Source organism: Triticum urartu, chromosome 2A (assembly GCF_056163025.1).
Source record: "Triticum urartu cultivar PI428250 chromosome 2A, HENAU_Tu73, whole genome shotgun sequence".
Taxonomy (NCBI): Eukaryota; Viridiplantae; Streptophyta; class Magnoliopsida; order Poales; family Poaceae; genus Triticum; species Triticum urartu.
The window spans coordinates 209,541,355-209,562,946 of record NC_141874.1 but is presented as its reverse complement, the minus strand read 5'-3'; the positions used below and the strand labels follow the sequence as shown (position 1 = coordinate 209,562,946).

Sequence of the window (21,592 nt, the reverse complement as noted above, 5' to 3'; positions counted from 1 at the left end):
AGTTGTAGTAAAACAACGACAATCAATATGGATCAGATTACCAGTGACATCCTCATAGACCATAGTCCATAGTAAATTTAGGTGGTTTTAGCTAACGAATCCAAGGAATGGGTTTTGCCGTCTGTGGTCTGCAGCATTTCCCTTTGCGTCTGCCCGAGGGCGAAGCTTCGGCAACTGTTCTTGCTATATCCGCAGGAAACCGCAAGCAAAGAATTCAAGAATAAGTTAGTCGGAGCCGCAGAATATGTACTACTCCCTCCGTTCCAAATTACTCGTCTTAAAAATAGATGTATCTACAATTAAAATACATCTAGATACATCCATATATGTGACAAGTAATTCAGAACGGAGGGAGTACTACCTTTTACAGGCAAGGGAGCTTGCTTTACAACATGTACATGATACGTTTACAGAGAAACGATGCGGGAGAATCATACCACGACAGAGGAAAATATCCGTAAACAAACAGAAGAACGTATGCTCACCAATCCGCTTAAACAGAGCTCGCCCTTTCGAGTTATTCGGTTTCACTTTCCAGCAGCCCAGCTCTGTCAGAGCCAGCCTCACGGGAATCAACATCCGGTACGTTCATCCTCATCAACAGTTTTGCGTGCTAGCGTCTGCCATCTTTGGCGCACGGCAAGAATATTACTGCCTTGCACACCGTGGCATGCATGGCGCATGTGGACCTATAAAACGCCACACGCAAGCATACGCATCACGTACACCAACCAGCGTCAGGAACAGCGCCGGCGCCGCTCGACCGATCGACCAGCCATGCCGCGGAACTACCGCCTGCCGTCGTACCACCGGCAGAGCCCGGCGATCCGGTGCCTCAACTTCCTCTGCGCGGTGCTGCTCACGCTCGTCCTCATCGCCGGCATCATCCTCTTCGTGCTGTGGCTCAGCCTCCGCCCGCACCGCCCCAAGTTCACGCTCACCGACTTCAGCATCCCCAACGTGAACCGCCAGTCGGGCGCCGCCAACCTGCCCGTCAAGTTGGCCGTCAACGAGCACAACCCCAACCAGAAGATCGGCATCCACTTCGAGGCCGTCTACGGCTCCGTCTACTACGACGACGAGCTCATCGCGTCGGGCCCCGTCATGTACCCCTTCTACCAGCCGCCCAAGGGCGACACGCTGGTGCAGGGCGAGCTGGCCGCCTCCGGCCCGACGCCCACCGACCCCGCGTGGCAGCGCTTCGCCAGCGAGGTGGCCGCCGGCAGCGTGGGGCTGCGCCTGGTGCTCAACTCCACGGTGAGGTTCCAGGTGAAGCTGTGGGACACCAAGGAGCACCACATGAAGGCCGACTGCGGGTTCAAGATCAGCGGGGACGGCAGCCTCCACCAGGAGGACAGGAACACGCAGTGCACGCTCTACTTCTAGAATTCTAGTGGATCATTCAAGCTGCTCTTCTCTTATTTTTCCCTTCCCTCTGAATTACTTCTCTTTCTTCTTGAACATAACTGCTTGTCATTTGGGTTTGGGGTGGTATTGGTAATTCCTTTGTTTTATTCATGTGCTTGACGTACATGTATTGGTTACTAGTACATTTTATAGACTGCAATCTTTCTAATGCAAACAGAATGACGTGAGCATCAAAGGGCGCTGAAATTTGGTTCCCGATGTCTACATGTCATGAACTTTGTGATCATTGTAAATTTGTAATGAAGCGTGAATGCATGTGAGAATCGAAAGGTTCCAAATGTCCTGCAAAATAAAAAGAAGACAAATCATACTGTATTTAACAATTGAATATCTGATGAAAAACATAAAAGACGACGACATATTTAACAACTAACTATCCAATGCAAAACATACGAAATATAGTTAACCATGGTCTGAAAGGGCACGATCTTTTATTTTAGTGCAAGCATCTATTTATGCATATGCTTAACCTTTCACCATATGCATTTTTCAAACAAGCCGTGCAGCCGTACCTCTTGTTTCTTCTAACTTTGTGCAAAGCATCTAACTATACGGATAGTCGAATACCGATGCTCTAACTCTCTTAACCAATTTGTTTTTTCGGAGATGCAGTCCAGTTGTTTCTCTCGCTTAAACACAGCATATCAAACCAATAATCACGTGATATAAGAATGATCAGGACTGACTGTCTACAAGAGGTCAAATATCAATACAACATCTACTGATAAGAACACCAATGCTTACGTGTTACACTAACCGATCATATAAGATATTAAAAGATCATAGGCGCACATCCATTCAATAGCAAAACCACTATGCGTACAATGCTTCATGGTCCGATTTGTGTACGACCCCAAATCTGATGCTCCACTGCAGTTTTGTTCAGCGCATCAGCCGCTTTGATCTAGCACGTCGTACAGAAATCGGACAACTAGTGTCATGTATAGCAAGGTCGATTCAATAGTTCTTTCTTGTGAAGCACATGCTACTGATTCTGTCAAACTGCAGACAAATTTACAGCAAAACTGCGGTGGTCATTTCCACATGTCCCAGGTCTCACTTGGGTGATTAACAAATTACAAGGCAACTAAAGGGGAAATCCCTCAACTAACCAGGAGCGCCAGAGTTGATTGATAGCTATTTAGTTTTCCTCTAGTCTCCTCAACACAGATTCAGCAAACATGCGCTGCCTGAAAATTGAAAAGGCTTGTTAGAAATTAAGTAAACTTAAAATGATTAACTGGCTAGTTTGACCAAATCAACATCCTCTATTATAGTTTTCATCAAGATAACAAGGGAAAAAGAGAGATTTTACGCACTTTTCCTCAGTATGTTTTGGACTAGGGCGGTTATGTTTCAGATAGCCATCCCATGGAACCTTCTTAAGACCAGCCCGAGCAGCTATCATGTCCCTCACTCTGTATAAAGCATTGCATCAGGTATAAAAGATTACTCTGACCCTTGGTATTTTCTTAGAAAAAAAGCATTATCAAAACTTTTGTGTTACCTTTCAGTAAATTCTATCGCTGTCTCCCCTTCCCTGAGATACTGAGGTTCCAAGAACCAAACATCACAAACAACAGCCCATGATGTCATAAGACGAACCAAATGCATTGTAAAAGATTGCCTGGTAAACATTTCAAGCGAGGTAACATGTGAAAAAAGGAAGGTATATAGGTGTGAACAAAGTAAATGTATATATTTGTTTGTATTCCATACTTCTTACTATTCCAGAAGGCGTCAACAAATATTTTATTATATTTGATAGCTATTGGACATACAGCACAGCCAAGCTCAAAAGCACCCTGAAAATATAAGCAACGAAACAATTTAATCAATGGATAGTTGTGTGATCACGCTCAACAAGCAAAAATGACAAAGCATATGCCACGCAATAAGATGACTGGTTTCCAGTGTTTGTTTTAATCAGCTTGTACTGAGTGAAAAGAAAAGTATTTTCTTTCGTTTTCTTTTCTCCAAACTCAATTACAAGTCTTAATGATTTGCATGCAGAGAACTCCGATACAGATAAACAAGATGCTATACTAATACCATATATATGATCACTTAAGTCCCTGCAAAGAATGGAATTATGAATTCTCTCTTGCATAAACTTTGTACTGTCGTAGAATATTCAAAGAGATTTCAGGTGTACAACTTTACCTTCTTGAACATCACAGTGTACTGATTATTAACACAAGTTCCTTCCGGGAAAATCAAGAGAGGATTGTTGTCTGGATGCTGAACATGATCACGTAACCTGATAAGAAAAAAAAAATCATTGAATAAACAGATCTTCAAACAGAAAGAGTTGCAAAGGAAAAAACTTACTTTCTTCCAACTACTTCACGATCCTTGAGATCATTACGGTTAAACCAGATGCAACCCACACTTTCCAGAATAGTCTTCTGAATAAATCCTGAGAGGGAAAATAATAAATAAATCAAAATTCTAGCATTGAGAACTAAACAAAAACTAGAAGAGAAGTTTCTGAAGAATAGGAAACTGACCAACCCATCCAGGATGCTTTTGCATGATGACAGCAAATGCTGTCATCTGCTCCAGAATAATAAAATCTATCATCGATGTATGGTTTGCAACAAATACCTGTTGTAATAATTAGAAGATTAATACAAGGGTATCAATCATACTGAGAAGTTTATAGTGATAAAGATATGAATGTTACTTATTTATAAGAACATGGACCTGCAGATAGGATTCTAAACAAAAAAATTATGTATTCATGGCACAGAGCACATACATGTTCCACAATTAAAATTTAGAAGTATGTGATAGAAAAATATCTTGTGGCTTGTGCTACCTTTCCGTGTGATATTTCATGGGAACAAGCCTTTAATTTAACACCTGTTATGTTTACACCTCAAAAGTGAAGGTGGTCACACTTCTCTTGTGTTCACAACCACACACATACCTCAGATATTAGTAAATGAAGCAAACAAAGTTAACCTGATAAGGTCGTGAGCTTGGGCGTGGTCCATGGTACTTGATCACTCCAGTCCAAGAAGCAACAAAAACACTGCACATCATTTCAACCAGCTTTCTCTGCACAAAGCTCGAAACAAATTAATGAACTCAGAACCCAAGAAGTTTTAAAGATAAACCACACTAATGTGAACAAAGTTGGCAAAACAAACATGAAGGTGCAAGACCAACAGAAGTAATGGTGTCAGGCAGGACCAAACAGCTGACCTATATCTCGGTTTATATGACTCCAGAGAGTCTAAATGCAATAGCAACAGTTTATGTGTAGAAGTACATGTGAGTGCATAAGCCTAGTTAACTCAATAAGCTTTAAGGGTTATCTAACAATAAACTTACTAGGCTTCAAAGATACAATCACAATAAACTAACTTACAGTACAACATACGATATAACTGGATTGCTTGTAGGGGCTAAACCCCTAAAAGATGTCAAAAAGGGATTAACTGATGGAGTGCCAATTAACGTTATGTATTGGTATTCACTGGGAAAAGGGAAAGATCTTGATCCCCACGATTCAGCACCGGAAAAAGCAGAAACAAACTTGCCATAGTTTGTTATTAATTCATTCCATTGAAATTTGAAGCAACACAGAAAGAGATAAACTTTAAGAAAGGTGCACTGATTTACCGCATTCACCCAACCACAAACCCAAAGAACCACGGACATGAATGCACACACAAACACATATAATTGACATTGAAACCAAGAGTACAGTTAAAGCTCCACGTCAGACCGCTCATGAGGTCATATACACTGAATATGGACATATCCACAATAAGAGATAAACTTGATTCATGAAAATAAAATAGCTCACCTCTATTTTACTTTTTAGCCTATTTTTCCCGTTCATTAGGAAACGCACGGGAAAAAAGGCAGTAAAGAAGGCCATCCATCCTAGTATAAGTGTTAAGAACCTGATACACAATTAACTTATCAGATGACTAGATTCGATATTTACGAAGAAAAATCAATGAAAGCAGAAGATACACTGGATGAAACAATTAGTAGTAGTAAACACTAGCATACAAAGAAAAGTACAGAGAAGACAAATGTTTCTCTGCAAAAATTTACATAAACTTCAATTATTTTCCAGTACATTACTTGTATTGAATTATTTTACAAGTTTTGGAGAAGAAAACTTACAGCCTCAAAGGGAACATGAAAACATTCTAGGCATCAAAGGAACAAATGTAATTGCACATGGAACAATTTTACACCAATGGGGTTATGATCATTGTTTTCAAGGCGTCCCTAAGGCGTCGCCGCGTCAGGGTGCGCTCCCTGATGGCAAGACGTCGTCCTCGCCTTAGACTATTGAGTAAGGCGTCCGCCTTGGCCTGTATGGCGTCTGAGTTGTCCGCTTTAGGGCCGGCCGCCTCACATGCCTTGGACCAAATCAGACGCTCTGGTCTGACAGGCAGGGAACAGAGATTCAAGGCGGAAAAAACTGAGCTGCGCGGAAACGTTGGCTCACGAGCGAAACAGTTATGAGGAGGGGAAAGATACAGAGAGAATCAAACCAGAGCGTGCAAATCTCCAGGATTCCAGCGAGAGGGTCTCTCCCCTGGCGACGGCTTCCTCCTCAAATCTGCGCCAGCTTCCTCCTCCCTGGCTACAACTCCCCACCCCTCTCCAGCTGCAGCTCCTCCCCATCCTCCTCCAGTGAAACCTCTTCCACAAGATCAACACCACAGCAAGGTATGGCTCCCGCCCTCTCTCCTCCCCCTTCCTCTCCTCTGCTCTTTCTTCCGTCCAGCACCAAAGCTTGCCATGCTTTCCAGCTCTGCTCTGCTCTTTCTCCTCTGCATCTGTTTCCTCCCAAATCTGCTTCTCCATCGACAAGGAAGCAGCCCCACCACCGCTTCTCTCCTTCCCCATGCTTAATCTAGTTGCTCTAGTTATTTGGCTCTTCTCTCTTTTTTCTGGCCAGGTGTCCCTGCTCTGATGGATCCTTTGGCTGGTAATGCTTATGATCTATCCAATGACCCAGCTTGGAAGTATGGGTTCTGGCCAGATTTAGATAGGAAAGATTTTAATACATTGTGTGGCAAGATAGTCCATGCTGGAGTTAAAAGGCTGAAGCAGCACCTTTCTGGGGGTTTCAGTGATGCGGATAAGTGCCCTGAGGCATCCATAGAGATTAGGATAGAGATGCGCAATTCCTTAAACACTGGAAAGTTTAAAGCTATGGAGCGATATATTGATGAGGAGGATGCATCTGAAGTTCAAAGGCACCGTTCTGTCATATACACAAGATGATGCCCATTCTTTGGTAACAGCTTATTATGTCAATGCTAGTTGTTAAATCTCCAAATTGGCTGCCATTTATGTACACTTCATTATGTTAATGCTAGTTGTTGAATCTCCTAATTGGCTGCCATATATTATATATGTATGTGTCTAAGGCGTCGCCTCACCTTACGCTTTAGCGCTTAGGCAGTGAGGCGCCCCCCCCCCCCCCCCCCCCCCAAGCGCCTTGCCTCGCCTTACCGCCTTAAAAACAATGGTTATGATAGGCTAAATAATACTTGCAGAAGGGCAGAAAATGTGCAAACTGCAAAGCCTGGTTTAGTGCAGGTTGTACGACACACAGCACTCAAAAAGAAAAGGGCAAAGAGTGAAACATCATTTGAAAGAGCTATAGCATGTAAACCCATTATTATTCTACTGCATTATCCTAGAATCAAACCAAATATATTTTGACAATAAATCAACAAGGCAGAATAACAGAAGTACTGATATCAAATCAAAAGAGGAAAAAGAAGTACAAATATTACATATGAGAACAAGCAATATCCCAAAAGCTCAGTATAAAATTCAGGTCATAGGACATAAGTACCTTAGCGGAAACAGTAGTCCATATCTTATGACTACTCCCAAGCACCATAATGGGAACAAATAGATGTTCCAGTTCCATGGCTCCGGAGAATTTGACTTAAAGCAACGTGTGAATGAATCCTGCATAAGTGCAAACACAAGCAAGGTCATAACTAGGCACCTAACACATAAAAAAGAATCATAGCACAGCTAAGACACATATACTCGGTGGTCAATGAGACATGGCATAAAGACGTCAGAACTTAAACTTTCAGAACAAGGTTTAGGCTAGGGTTGAAGATTCGGTGATTGGGCGCCCAAGGGAGATTCTGCGGTTAGGGCTAGAGAGCCCTACGCTCAGGAGAGAGAGTTGAGCAAGTAAAAGGATAATTTCATTCTAATTCTTTGCTGGTCTCATATCACAGGTCCCTCCCTCATTACATAAAGGGGCTGCCTTACAAGTGAGAATCAAACTGAAAGAATAGGACTCTTTAACCTATTTGAACACAAACTGGACCCTGATAGACTTATAGTAATATACCAGGACAACGCCCGTGCGTCGCAACGTGATATAAATATTCTAGTATGTTAGCTTGTGATTAACCTGCCAATAAATGCGATTTGTAAATGAATGTTTATCAAATCCTGCCCGTGATATTTTGATGACAAGTTTGGTAAGTAAATTAAAGTGAATTGATTCAAAGTAAGTAAATTAAGGTGATTGATTATCATACGAAGAAGGTTAGACGAAGGGGTGGTGAGAAGAAAAGTGAAACATGGAACCTCACATTCTTTTTAAGTAGTAGAGATAATCCTCTCCCCGCCTCCACCTCCCCAAATATGAATAACCACTATTATTTTCTAATTTACAACCTGCTCAGACTTGCAGGTTTGGCTTCCTCTTATATTGGATAAGGCGAATATTATGCCATAAGACAGAAAACAAAACACATTCAAATTATGTGCACCTCAAACAACAGGTATTTCATGTTCAAAATATAGAGGCTATGAACATATACATACACGAAAGATGCTCAAGTTCATATCCATGAAGGATGACAGAATGTTCAATGTTCTATTTTACACCTCCATTAAGGGGTTGCTTGGATACCTAGATTATAGAGAAGTAGTTTTTCTTAAACCTGATTTCTGGTGTAACAACCAGAAAAATTGTTTGGATTATCTAACAAACTCGTGGATATACTAAACTGAGTTTTCCAAAAGCCCCAAAACCCAGTTTATACAAAACGACTAATAGACGTTTTTATATAAACAACTTTTCTGTATGCATCAGGAGATCAATGAAGTCCGACGCGCTGATCATGGTACACTCCGACGGCCTTGACAGCAACTTGACAAAGCCAAAAGCCGCCATTGCCGATCTCGGTCAGGCACCCAGGAGCAGGTTGTGATGCTCCACCTAGCCCAGCGCCTCCATGGTGGACACGGACTGCGGCCAGCTGCCATTGTGTCCATCGGCAGCTTCACAATTACCGTCATCGTCCATATGCTCCAGCTTGTGCGTCGTCGTCGCTCCTCCCTAGCATGTGCGTTGTGCTCTGCTGTTACCGGCAAATCAATACAGCAGCTAGGTGTTACATGCGTGCCCGGCCTGAGAATCAATCAAGGTGCTTTACGCCATGTGCTTGTGTCTTGTCATATGTGAGCTGTATGTACGTGCATCTTCATGGCGGAAAGAATTCGTCACCGGAGCGACGTATGGGGACCTGGAACAGCATTCATGACGCCGGCGAACGAAGCAGAGCACAATCAGGCGAGCAGCGCTACCACCCCGGCGGCCAAGGCGATGGCCGCGCAACCCCGCCGGAGAGCCGTTTACGGTGTGGTTGTCTGCTGCTGTGCGTGTAGGTGCCAAGAGCGAGCCGAAGCACCGCACCTCCATGAATTGTTTTTCTATTTCCCCCAAAATGAAGAACTCAAAATCGTGTTTTTCTATTTTCCGATCAAAACAAGGTATTGTATGTACTTACCTTATAACAGAATAACAAACCAAAACTGGTTTTCCTACAAATCCTCCAAAAACTCGTTTTCTAAAATCTCACATATAATTCCCTATATCCGAACAACCACTAAGGGAGAGTTGTGACAGTACTAACTACTGAGTTATCATCACTTCCTAAAAAGTTGACTTTATCGAGCAAAACAAAATGATCAGCAGCTAGACAATTTTTCATCCTATCAAAAAGTTGAACTTAACAATGGCAAGAACTTCTGTAATCTATAATGAAGTCACTATATCGAAGGAATACTCATCCAAGCACCACTGGTTCTAGCAAGAGAAACATGTTAGCCCTTTCAATTGGGTGTTCGCATAAGCTAAGTTAGCCTCAGCCAGACCGAAGCCTTCATAACAATATTTCAAAATTACATAATGGTGAATACTAACCGCGCAATTCCAAGAGTCAAAAATTTGGAAAATATAACAAAACCCCTCCTAAATAAACAGAAAAAACAAAAACAGCCTTTCGAATGACTGACCGTATTGCTTTCCATCTAATCCAGGATCATTGACTATTTTCTAAGCCAAATATGTAAACTACAGCTGGAGATGTGTTGAATAGAATAGCCATAGATATAATAATGGCAGTAAACAACAAGCTAACCCTCAAAAGTTCAAGAGGTCTTAAATCAAGGTGGCCAATGACAGGACATCCAGCTAATAGCAACATGCTAGAATCCTACACGAACTGAACCAAAACCACACAAATTAAACATTTGTAAATCAAAATTATAATTCTTACACACCTTTCCACCAAATAGTAAAGGTGAAAGAGGCTTGTTTCCCCTTATCCTAAACCTTGCAGATCATAAGCCTAGAAACGACTACTGACCTCATACATTCCCACATGAAACAAGAGAGAAGGTAAAAGGATCAGAAAAGGCACTCACATCGACGATGGCGCCCGCGGCCTCGGTGAGCACCGGCGAGATGTCCAGCAGATCGCGCCTGTAAAACCGCATCAAACGCCTCAACAATCTAGCTGGAATCGATAATCAAACGAGCGAGATCGAGAAGCAAGCAAGGCGCAGCGGCAGGGGGTTAGGGCTGTTACAGGGTGAGACTCCTGGGGGGTTCCTGCGGGAGCGAGTCCGCGGTGAGGTAATCGTCGAGGTTGGGCGCGTCCAGCGACGACGCCATCTCCTCCCAGCGGCCGACGCCGGCGAGACGACGGCGACGGCGATGACGCCGAGGAAGGCTTGGCGATGGGGCAACGGGTGTGAGATTGGGCGCAATGAGTCGTGGTACGTCGAGCGAATTGATGATGCCGTGGATCAGACGTACAGCGAGGGGGCGGCTCATAAACAAGTGGACACCACCGTTCTGCTGACATGTGGGGCCTGTATGCGAACATGGGCCAAAGTGCCGGGCATATCGGGCAGGTCTTTTTGTAGTCCATCTCGGCCCACGTAGGATCCATATAGTCCAGGTCGTTCGTTACTCCGGCTACCCTCCATACCCTTGCACATCCCCGCCGCCCGCCGCCACTGCATCCCTAGCAGCAGCCGCCATGGCGCCGACGGCCGACTCCGTCGACCTCAAGGGTCAAAAGAAGGCCAAGAAATCCAACTCCAAAGACGAGAGAAAGCACCGGAAGGATAAGCATGAGCGTCCCGCTGCGGACGAAGCGTCTCTCCGCAACGAGGCCAAGCGCAAGCACAAGGGTGGGCAGGAGGGGAAGGAGCACGGCAAGAAGCCCAAGAAGGAGAACAAGGCTGGGGCTGAGGCCGAGGCTATGGGGGCGGAGGTGAAGCGGGGAGAAGAGAAGATGAAGCGGGCGATGGAGGACGAGAGGTTCGCGGCGGCGCGGACCGACCCGAGGTTCAGGCCGATGCGGCGGAAGGAGGCCAAGGTCGCCCTGGACTCGAGGTTCAACGGCATGCTGACCGACCCGATGTTCGCTTCATCGGAGGCGCCTGTGGACAAGCGCGGCAGGCGCCGCAAGAAGGGCGCCAAGGAGAACCCCATGCTGCATTACTATCTCAAACAAGAGGAGGGGGATGAAAAGGAGAAAGTGAAGCTGGTCCAAGAAGATGATGACGATGAGGTGGAAGAAGAGGATGAGCAAGTTGAAGAAGAGAGTTCTAGTAGCGATGACGAAGAGGAGGAGGAGGACGATGACGAGGTGACGTTTCCCATCCAATTCTATGATGTTTCATTTGATTACCTTTCTCTGCTAGGGGTTGCATACTTCTCCATTTTCGCCTATGCTCTCGCTTGTGATTGGGAGAGAATAAAACTATAAAAGCATGTCCTTGTGTTGATACGTATATATGTGAGATGTATGGTCTGGTTGGTAGTTTGTAATTATTTGATATGTGCTGTTTAATTCCATCTTTCATGTCGATAGCACAGATGCTGTTTTAATCCCAACTATGAAGGCTACAGACTTACAGTTATGGGGATTTCTTCAACTTGTGGTATATGTTTGTGCTTGCTGTAGTCTTCTTCTTTTCTTTTAGAACGTGGAGCTTATTGAGAGATGCTTGTTAGAGACAGAGAAATGCGTGTGTCTGTAAGCCACACATCTCAATATGTGACTGCAAGAACCATTTCAAACTGCGACTCTAGATCTTATATACTGATTTTTTTTTCTGCAACTTACTGCATAGTTGGTTTTATTGCCTGCCAATACGGGTCTCTTAGGTAGGTCATATGTTTTTATTTCTAGGATTTCCATATGGTTACTAAATTATCTTGATGGGACACTTTACTAGCTGTATTTTTCTTGTCGTCAAGAGAGACATGTTTCTTGCATTCCTTATAATTCCTGCTGTCTTTTTTCTGCAGTGCTCTGTCGGCAGTGACATTGCTCATTACTTGATGGCGAGGCATGATGATACACCTATGATTGATAAGGAAACTCATAGGCTTGCTGTTGTTAACATGGACTGGGATCACATTAAGGTGTGTGCACTAATTCATTAATTCTATTATATTATCTTGATAAGTAATCCTCTGCGCCTAAACTATTTTAGCCATGCTCAAAAGGCAATTTGGTTATTTCCGTTGCTTGAGAATCCACCTCGAAAGAAAAAAAAATTAGGCCACTTGCATTCCTTTTCAGCTTTTGCATTTGCTTGATAAACCTCTAAGGGCTCTTTGGATGGCAATTTTTTAAAATAGATGATGGTAAGCAGGACTTTTGGAAAGAAAAAATATATGTTCTTTTGCTGGTTTGTTAGTTCTTTTAGATGGAATGCAAAAGCCTTGTGTCTCAATGTATTGATAGAAGAAGTTGTATGTACAAGCCTACGAGAGGCCACACCCCAAAGTACAACGCTACACACTAGGTGGTAGGCACTGCAGGCAAAATTGTCTAAAGGCCCGTCACCACTGTCCCTGCGCACAATCTGACCTCAGCTTTGATTCTGTCAAGCAAACTGGCGACGCTAGGATGGTTTCATTGTGCTGCTTCCAGTCCACCTATATTGGGACTGCCCTTTTGATCAAAACTGTTGACAGATGATCATTCCTAATAAGAACAGAGGAATATCATTCTTTGATGAGGCTCTTCTAGCCACTCAAGACTTGCCTAATACAATTGCTCTTGAACTAGTAATCATGCGCTGCTGGAGCATATGTACTCTTAAGGAATGGCAAAAAACTCATAGTGCTGCCCCACATGTTCAAGGGTGGTGCAACATCCTCAAGAAAGACCTCAAGATCAGAGCTTAAGAGCAAATCATCACAATGCTGCAGAAATCAGGAATTGTATAGATGTATATTTTTAGGGATGTGTTTGGTTTCAGTAATGAAGTAGAATGTAATGGATCTGTGATGTCCCTGACCTCGGTTCCTGCGTTTGGCTCGAGAGGAAAACAGAATGCACTGATTCCACCTGAGGGGAATATACCCCCGAGATGCAGAATGCACTCATTCCTCTCACCCTCTCTCGTCTCACCCCAACAAGCAGCCACCACCGGGGGAGATGCACCCGATCCCACGCGCTCAGCTGCCGGTTGGCCTCCCGACCACCGCCGGCGAAGCCAGCCGGCCTACAAGCCGCCTGTCCATCGCCCTCCTCCCTGCAGGCTCCCTCACAAGAGCTCCCAAACCCACTTCTACCTTGCTGCACGGTCACCATGGACGTCGCCCGCAGCGCCGTGCAGCCAAGCCGCCATCTGCTCGCGTCCGGCCGGCGTTGTGGCCTCCCTGCCCGCATCTGCTTCCTCTCGATTGTGCCTCCATGCACCCTGCGCGCCTAAAAAGCACGGACACGGGGACGGAAGGACGGGGATACGCATACGGGGATACGGGATACGGCATTTTCCAAAAACAGCCATTCGGGGATACGGTGAGTATATATAAAATAAAATAAAAATATGACATATAATATAGAATTAAGACAGAAAATTAAAAGAAAAAGAGTTGAGAATAGAGAATACTGCCCCATTTGGTGGCTCTTTTATCAAGTGCTTGTTTGATCCTCGTCATTGCAAGTTGCATCTTGCAGAACACATCAAACAGCAAAGAAGGTTAGAAAAATAGAAGAAATAACCAGAAGACAATATGAACACATCAAAAGAGTAAAGACTTTTGCTTTGCTCACCCAATTTGCAATGCCATTTGGCTCCCAATTGCAGCACCAGAACCCGGACGCCCTTCACTCTCACCCACGGATGATTGGCTACCGGCTGTGCCACTCGCAGATGCCATGGTTTGGTACCTTTCAGGCCAACAACAAGCAATCAATTCCTATCAAGAACAGCAGCAGCCAGCACCCAGCAGCACAAGCAAAGAGCAGAAAGCAGAAAGCAGCAAGCATCAGATCCAATAACTTAGTGCAAGCAAACAGCAGTAGAGCACCAAGCAGCAAGCATCTGAAGATTAAAAGTGGAAGAGGTTGAAGAAGAATGAGGATGAGGAGAGGATGCAGCTGGGTTACCTGCGGCTGCGAGGAGAGGCTGCTGCTGCTGCTGCTGGAGGGGACGGTCGCCGGTCGAATCCAGGCGCGCCGGCGGCGGTGGCGGCGAGTCCAGGCGGTGGGGAAGTGTCCAGGAGGTGGCGGCGCCATCTGTGCGACCTGGGAGGCAGGGAGGGAGCGCCTCTTCATTATGTCGTGACCCTGCAAAATAGGGTTCCTGATGGTCCAGGCCGTATCCCTAACGTGTCCCCGCGTATCCCAGCGTATCCCAATTGTTTTTTCTTTTTTTTTAATTCGAATTTCGGGGATACTCCAAAATTCGCGTATCCCGGCGTATCAGGACGGCAGTTCGGCGATTCCTGGCGTGTCCGTGCTTTTTAGCTGCGCGCCTGACAGCCAATCCTCCATGACCTTGCCTCTGCATAGCTCTATCACCGGCTTCCGCAGGTGCCTCCTCCCTCACTGTCATGGCCATGCCAGCCTCTGCCGCTGCCTCTTTCTGCACTATGGTCGACCCCAACAGCCACTGTCGTCAACCTCTGACCTGCGCTCACCCGAGCTCTGACCGGCTGCTCCTCCACCTCCACCACGCCATGGCCCGATGACCCCGCCTCCCGAGCACAGCTCTCCGCCGTCACCACCTACGCTGGTGCTGCCCACCAAGGAAGGCTGATTTGGGCAGCGGGCTGACCTGAGTGAAGGTGCAAGGAATCAAATCCTCGGCGCTTCCTTCTATCCTGCTTGAAGATGTGTGTAGATGCACACGGTGATGCATTACTTTTACAAATGATGCTTAGTACCAGTACTTGTTGACATGAATTTAATACTAGTAGTTGCTAAATGATGTTTACTGTCAGCATTAGTGTTGAATTTAGACGAAACCAAACACCGAGACGGAACCATTCCATTCCATCTCATTAGCTCTACGAAACAAGGAGATGGAACCATTACATTGCATTCTACTTTGTTCTCTAGGTTTCTTTAGCTCTTTTCGTTACCTTGTACATATTTGAAATTTTCCTTAATAGAAAATTACCATAGAACGATTCCGGAGTAAAAAAACAAAACAAAAAAAGAACACGACATAAACATGATCGCCAATTAAGCTCCCTTGCATGTGGCAGTGGGCATCTGGAGAATGGTTTGCTACCACCACTCCACAAAGTCATCCCTGGGAATGGGCCGACGAGCAGTCAGTCAGATTCAGTAGAGGACGTCGTGCCACAAAGTGTGTGACTGGTTTGTTAGGTTGAAGTATGATACATAGATTCATCTTGTTTGGCTTAAAGATGTTTATGTTTCTATTCTTTTTGTTTTGTTGAGAACAGGTGAAATATCTAGCGGTAAAACTTCCCAAAGAAATCCCTAATCCCCATCACTCAAACGCACTTGTAAATTGTAATGATTGTATTTTCATTTAAAATATGTCCAATATTTTTGTTAAGTATTGAAGCACTTTGATTTTTATGGCAACCCAACAAATGTCTTTGATACTTAATATTCTGATAACTGAATGAAATCCTGCTTTTACTAGAACTGAGGATACAAACGACTCATTGGGATTTACCTTTTTTTTGCTTGTAGCAATTTCTGTTTTGCTTCTTGAGTTCAGAGATATTATCCCTTTGTTGTGCCCCTTTCAACAGGCGGTGGACTTGTATATGGTGATGACATCTTGCATCCCAAAAGGTGGACGAGTTCTATCAGTCTCAATATATCCGTCAGAATTTGGACTGGAGTGCATGAACATTGAGACAACTCAAGGCCCGTCTTCTCTTCTTGGTATTCATGGTGATAGTGATGGTGATGGTGGGGAAGATGACAATGATAATGGCAATGACAGTGACAGTGATGAAGAGGACGACGAAGATCGTGAGCATGACTCTGAAGATGACAATGATAATGACAATGACGGTGATGAAGACGATGACAATGACAGTCATGAAGACGATGACGAAGAAGATGAGCATGACTCTGATTCTGAGAACAACAAGCTGCGTACTTATGAGCTAAACAGACTGAGGTTAGGAATAAAACATAGATATTTTTTGCTGATTGTCATCATGTTTATTTATCTGTTTGTCTGGGACTAACTGAGATGGGTTCGAACATGTATTTTAAAACCATGATCTGAATCTCCATATTATTAACTGAAATATTAAAATGTTCAAATCCTAATGTAATTGTAACTACGGTGGCTTCTACTTCACATGTTTGGGTCTTTGGGATTGTGTGCGTATGTCCAAACAGCCTTGTCTGTCCATCTTTTTTATGAACTATAGTCCATATCAAGCTTTTAAATCTAGGCCGATACGACCGATATATCACTTTTGGGGCTCTACTGATATAAACATAACATATCATTTTTGTAAATATCATTTTCAAACATATCATCTGATATGGACCGAAATATCGACCGATATGGCCGATATCTAGCCCGATATGTCCACCGATATAGAATGGTACGTAGATGACAACAATTATTTATCAGAATGCAGTGAAATAAGATTATGCATTTACAAGTTCATTATGTATTATCAAAGTCATGCACAATGTTTCGTACAAATGCATATATATGTAGATGACATCATATATTTTGTTTTACTAAAAATAAATGTATTTAACAAAATAATGAAAAAAAAGACTAGACATATTTTCTCTGATATATCTACATATCGTCCGATATATCATCCGATATCCGACATCTGATATGTCGAAGCCAAACCGATACGAACCCGATATCTGATATTTTGAAGCTTGGTCAATATACAGTTACTTTCCAAGAGTTTCTTATTGTGTTCTCTTGTGATTATGTTCTTGCTGCAGGTACTACTATGCAGTTGTGGTGTGTGATTCCAGTACAACTGCAAATCACCTATACACGACTCTTGATGGTACCGAGTTCTTGAAAACAGCAAATGTGTTCGATTTGCAGTTTATTTCGGACTCTATGGAGTTCAAACATCCTGCTCGCGATGTGGCTACAGAGGTATCTTGTAGCTGCACCCATATTTCTTGGTACTCATATTAAACTGTTCGCACTTGGCAGCATAAATGTTACCATTTTCAGAAGTGGCTGAATAAGTTATGATGTTATTTAAGCACAACTTGCCTTCCCCTCGTGCTAAGTCGTATTTTCAGTTCATAATTTATTTGACTCCATGCAGGCACCTCCGAATTACAAGGAGCCTGATTTTGAGACTCGTGCTTTGCAACATAGCAAAGTTAAGCTCACATGGGATGATGATGAGCCAGAGCGTAAGAAGAAACTGAGGCGGAAGTTCAATGATGAACAGGTTAGCTCTATTACTTAAAACTCAATAATAAATGTGAAGGGGGCAAGTAAAGTGTCATAGTGGACTCTTGTTTTTTTTTTATCTTCTTGGGACAGTTGTGAATTATGTTGATGACATGCATTTTCTACCCTTTTCTTCTCATGAAAACTTTCAATCTATATGTCATTGTTTCTTGTCCTTCTATTTTTTTTCTTTGGTTTGACTTCTTTAACGTCTTCTCTTTTTTTGTCGCAGTTAGATGACCTTGGTGTATTTTTAGCGAGTGATAGTGAGTCAGATGATGATATAGATGATTCTGGTGATGAGCCTCGACCAAATGGAGTAGCGAAAAGGAAGTTAACAAATAAGGAACGGTTGGCTCTTTTACTAGAAGGAGATAAATCAGATGAGGAACAAACTGATGACCAGGACATGGAGATAACATTTAACACGGAACTTGAGGACCTTAGCAAACGTATCCTTGAGAGGAAGAGCAGCGAGAAGAAGACTGTCTGGGAGATGCATCAAGAAAAAATGAAGGAAAAGCGGAAAGCTAGGAAGAGGTCGTCGAAGGATGATGATGATGATGACGACGATAGCAACGAAGATGGTGCTGATGAAGATGATGATTTCTTTGAGGATGAAAAGTCTGATGAAGACGTTAAGCCAATGAAGAAGCAGAAGGTGAAGGCCAAAGGTAAAGAAAAAGGGAAAGGAAAGGACAAGCTTCCAGAGGAACATTTCGAACCAGAAGCAACTAAAGAAGAGTTGGAGCTCTTGGTTGCTGATCAGGATGCAGGCAATGGTGCAAAGGGCTTTAACATAAAACGCAAGAGTAAAAAGAGCAAGAAGGGCAAGGATTCTGTCGAGGACAAACATCCTCATATTGATCTTAGCAATGACAAGAGGTTTGATCCCATGTTCACGTCTCATCTGTTTGCGCTGGATCCTACTGATCCCCAGTACAAGAGGTACTACCAGCATCCATCACCTTCATCTACCCATCCTACTACTATTGTATAATCTGCCTGACCTGCATTAACTGTAATTGATGCTGACTGTGAATGGTTTTGTACAGGAGTGCCGACTTCAAACGAAAGCAAGCTGGGAAGAAGGGCGTGCATGCAGGCACATTGGATAGTGAACCACCTGTGGAGGAGTCATCTCCGGGGAGTACATTGCCACCTGATGATGCATCGACTAGGAACATCAAGCAGAAACATGCCGGGGCGTCCACGGAGAAGCTACAAATGTTATCTGCTGTTAAGTCTCTCAAAAGGAACCTTACAGCGTTCAAGAAAGGAAGCAGCACGAGATGATCGTCTTGGCCTGATATAACCTTGCTGATGAAAATGCCTCTGAAGCCTTCAGAATAGTTTGAAGGTTTGATGATATGCCATTTTTGGACTTTGGTAGAACTATGATCCAGCTGGACAAAAAATCCCTGTTAGGCTAGATAAATACCGTGAAGATTTTCTCAGTCGTTCATGTGCAACAGGCATGTTTGCAAGGTTTGTGTTTACCGGCTGTTACGGTATTCAACTATAGTGAATGTTGGCTTTTTGCTAAAAAAGATTATTTATCCTGTGGCACTCGCACGTGTTACAGCCATGTGCACGCTGGAATCCAGATATAGTCGAGTCCAAATGTCTTCCAAGGTGGAAGCGTCTGTAAGGGTTAAATTGCCATGCCCGTGGATCGCAATCCGTCTTAATCCCACCTTCTTCTTGCCGATATCACTACAATATCTAAAGTCCCTCAAATATAAGCACTGTGAGCCCTTCGGGGCTGTGGAGGGTCAAGTGACCATCTGTCTTATTTTTTTAGGAGAATCACTTAATTTTGTTTAGAAGAATCATAGTCTCTTAGGGCATCTTCAATGGTTATAAGATAATTGTTGGTAGACTTTGCCACATACTTCTTCCGTAAACTAATATAAGAGCGTTTAGATCACTAAAATAGTTATCTAAATGCTTTTATATTAGTTTACAGAGGGAGTAGGATTTTTGATGATGTGTCATACAATAAATGAAGAAAGGGAGAAAGGTTGTATGTACATGAACCAACACTTCTTGCACAAGTTTCAATGTAGAATGAGAGATCACCTCATTTATTATCTCACATCTTATTGGTAAACTAGATATAATTTATTGGAATTGTTGTATGTTAAGGTGTTGGTTGATGACAGGCCATATTTTATCAACAAACTAACATACAAACTGTTGAAGATGCCCTTACCAGGTGAGTAGGTATTGTTTCTTTAAACACACTACAATCGAAGTGGCTCACATACACTCACCCTTAGACCTTACTCCTATGAGCACCTCTAATAGACCGAACCGGCACGTCATCTTAAGATTGATGAAGTCATCATAGATGCCTTCGTATTCGACGGGAACGTCTCCTTCCATTGAACGCACATCATCAAAAAACCTGGAATAAATTCAGAAAAACGCAAGTACCAATGTCTAGTTTGGGACTTAAACTTTGGTTGACAGGGGATACCAATGTCCTCCTAACCATCCAACAATAGGTATTGTTTAGTGTTTGGGTCAACCATCCAACTACACGTGTCCAACACTTAATGGGTTATATGTCACACTTTCTAAACTAAAACCACTACATTTATTTTAGATCAGAGCGACTACTTTTTGCGACAAAAAAGGGTTACGTGTCACTCATGTACAGTGTCACTCATGTACATCTGGTATAAGGGAATTAATGATGCAACTAACTATATCCATGCCTATTAAAATGATGTACCATCGCACAGTTGCACGGTCACTGCCAGCTTGGCCCATCACCGCCTCCTCTGCGTCACATGGTTGCATGGGCGCCATCAGTCCAGCACCACGCCGCATGTCCCGCCCATCTCTTCATATTTCTCCCCCTTATCTCATGGCGGTACGCCCAAATCACCACCTCCTCCGCACCACACGGTTGCACATACACCTGGCCCATCACCTGCTCCTCCGCGTCATATGGTTGCACGGGTGCCGCCAGTCCATCACCGCCTCCTCCGTACCACACAGTTGCATGGGTGTCCGGCCCACACCGCCTCCTCCGCGCCACAAGGTTGCACCAGCTTTTCATTTCCATCACCAGGCCGCACACCCCGCCCATCGCTCCATCTTTCTCCTCTTCTTCTATGTGGTAATTAACGTCCAACGACGACGACGCTCGGGGCCTAGAGGAGCAGGCGACAACGAGGCCGCCTCGGCTAGCAAAGGTGCTAGACAGGGACGACCTCGTCTTCGGAACTTGGTCGCCTTCATCGACATGCCATGGTCCACAAAGTCTCCAGTACAACTCCTGATACCTCATTCCTCTCCCTCTGCCATCCTTTCTTTGGTAGGCTGATTCAAATTCAACCCCGCTCACTTGAGGGCTAAACAAGTAGCAGACTATACCGTGTAAGGTTTCAATATGAAAGCCTCATGCTTCATTGCTTGAGTACCATGTTCGTGCTTGTGGATTAACAATCTCAGGTAGTTTATACACGGCATGCTTTATGCTGCTTCTGTTCCACAATGCAGTGCATATGAGTCTTTCAAAAGTCAAAGATGTCCATGTTTGACCAAGTTTCTAGAATAAACTATCAATATCTGAAGTACTAAATAAATAAACTATAGAAGTACATATGGATGTTGATTTTTTAAAAACTTAATCAAACATTGATACGTTTGAATTTTCAAAACAAAGTATGTACTATATTTTAGAACAAAGGGAGTATTAATTAGCATATGGTTCCACGCCTAAGGAGCACGGTCTCTAACTGAATTTAATTGGCACTAAAACAATAAGACAAGGTGATAACTAGGCTTTTCCATGAAGATAATTTGGTTAATTGTCACCGGGTCGCTTATGTACACATTTGCCTTATTAATGCATCAATAATGTTACATTCAAATGAAAACTTCGATCAATCACTTGTACTATTATCTCTTGATCCTCCCATTTTCGTCTCTTCCTCTTAGAGGCCGCTATAAACATGCATCATTCCTTTTTCTGTTGTTAGTCAGTGCAAAGCATTGCTTTTATTTCAAATATGGTCTTTCTATTTTGATTCTAATTATGCATCTAAATGATCGATATTGAAAACCAGAAGCCATATACTTTGGTGCAGTGCTGCAACTTCCAAGTATTTCTCACCTCCACTACCCTTTTCCCGTTATTGCAGAT

General features: G+C 43.5%; 3 protein-coding genes across 5 annotated transcripts; 2 read left to right on the top strand and 1 right to left on the bottom strand.

Annotated features, from left to right (window-relative positions):
* Nucleotides 1-322: 322 nt before the first annotated feature.
* Nucleotides 323-1,387, top strand: LOC147984585 (NDR1/HIN1-like protein 10). Its single transcript, XM_087543653.1, has one exon. The coding sequence runs from the start codon at nt 421-423 to the stop codon at nt 1,384-1,386; it is 966 nt and encodes a 321-aa protein (XP_087399779.1). The 5' UTR covers nt 323-420; the 3' UTR covers nt 1,387.
* Nucleotides 1,388-1,476: 89 nt separating this feature from the next.
* GPAT9 (glycerol-3-phosphate acyltransferase 9) lies at nt 1,477-10,556 on the bottom strand. 3 transcript variants are annotated; one of them, XM_087543652.1, is made up of 13 exons: nt 10,323-10,556; nt 10,159-10,216; nt 7,271-7,389; nt 5,246-5,345; nt 4,396-4,491; nt 3,939-4,035; nt 3,760-3,847; nt 3,592-3,688; nt 3,148-3,233; nt 2,936-3,055; nt 2,748-2,846; nt 2,541-2,618; nt 1,477-1,710 (listed from the first exon to the last, which is right to left on the bottom strand). In XM_087543652.1, the coding sequence occupies exons 1-12, from the start codon at nt 10,406-10,408 to the stop codon at nt 2,570-2,572; spliced, it is 1,095 nt and encodes a 364-aa protein (XP_087399778.1). In that variant the 5' UTR covers nt 10,409-10,556; the 3' UTR covers nt 1,477-1,710; nt 2,541-2,569. The 3 variants fall into 3 exon arrangements, with proteins under 3 accessions (XP_087399778.1, XP_087399777.1, XP_087399776.1); XM_087543651.1 differs by lacking the exon at nt 1,477-1,710 and adding an exon at nt 2,073-2,430; XM_087543650.1 differs by lacking the exon at nt 1,477-1,710 and having other exon boundaries at nt 2,073-2,618.
* A 148-nt stretch (nt 10,557-10,704) lies between these two features.
* Nucleotides 10,705-18,995, top strand: LOC125527868 (pre-rRNA-processing protein esf1). Its single transcript, XM_087543649.1, has 7 exons — nt 10,705-11,393; nt 12,059-12,175; nt 15,782-16,158; nt 16,962-17,124; nt 17,303-17,431; nt 17,666-18,381; nt 18,489-18,995. The coding sequence occupies exons 1-7, from the start codon at nt 10,779-10,781 to the stop codon at nt 18,727-18,729; spliced, it is 2,358 nt and encodes a 785-aa protein (XP_087399775.1). The 5' UTR covers nt 10,705-10,778; the 3' UTR covers nt 18,730-18,995.
* Nucleotides 18,996-21,592: the final 2,597 nt, after the last annotated feature.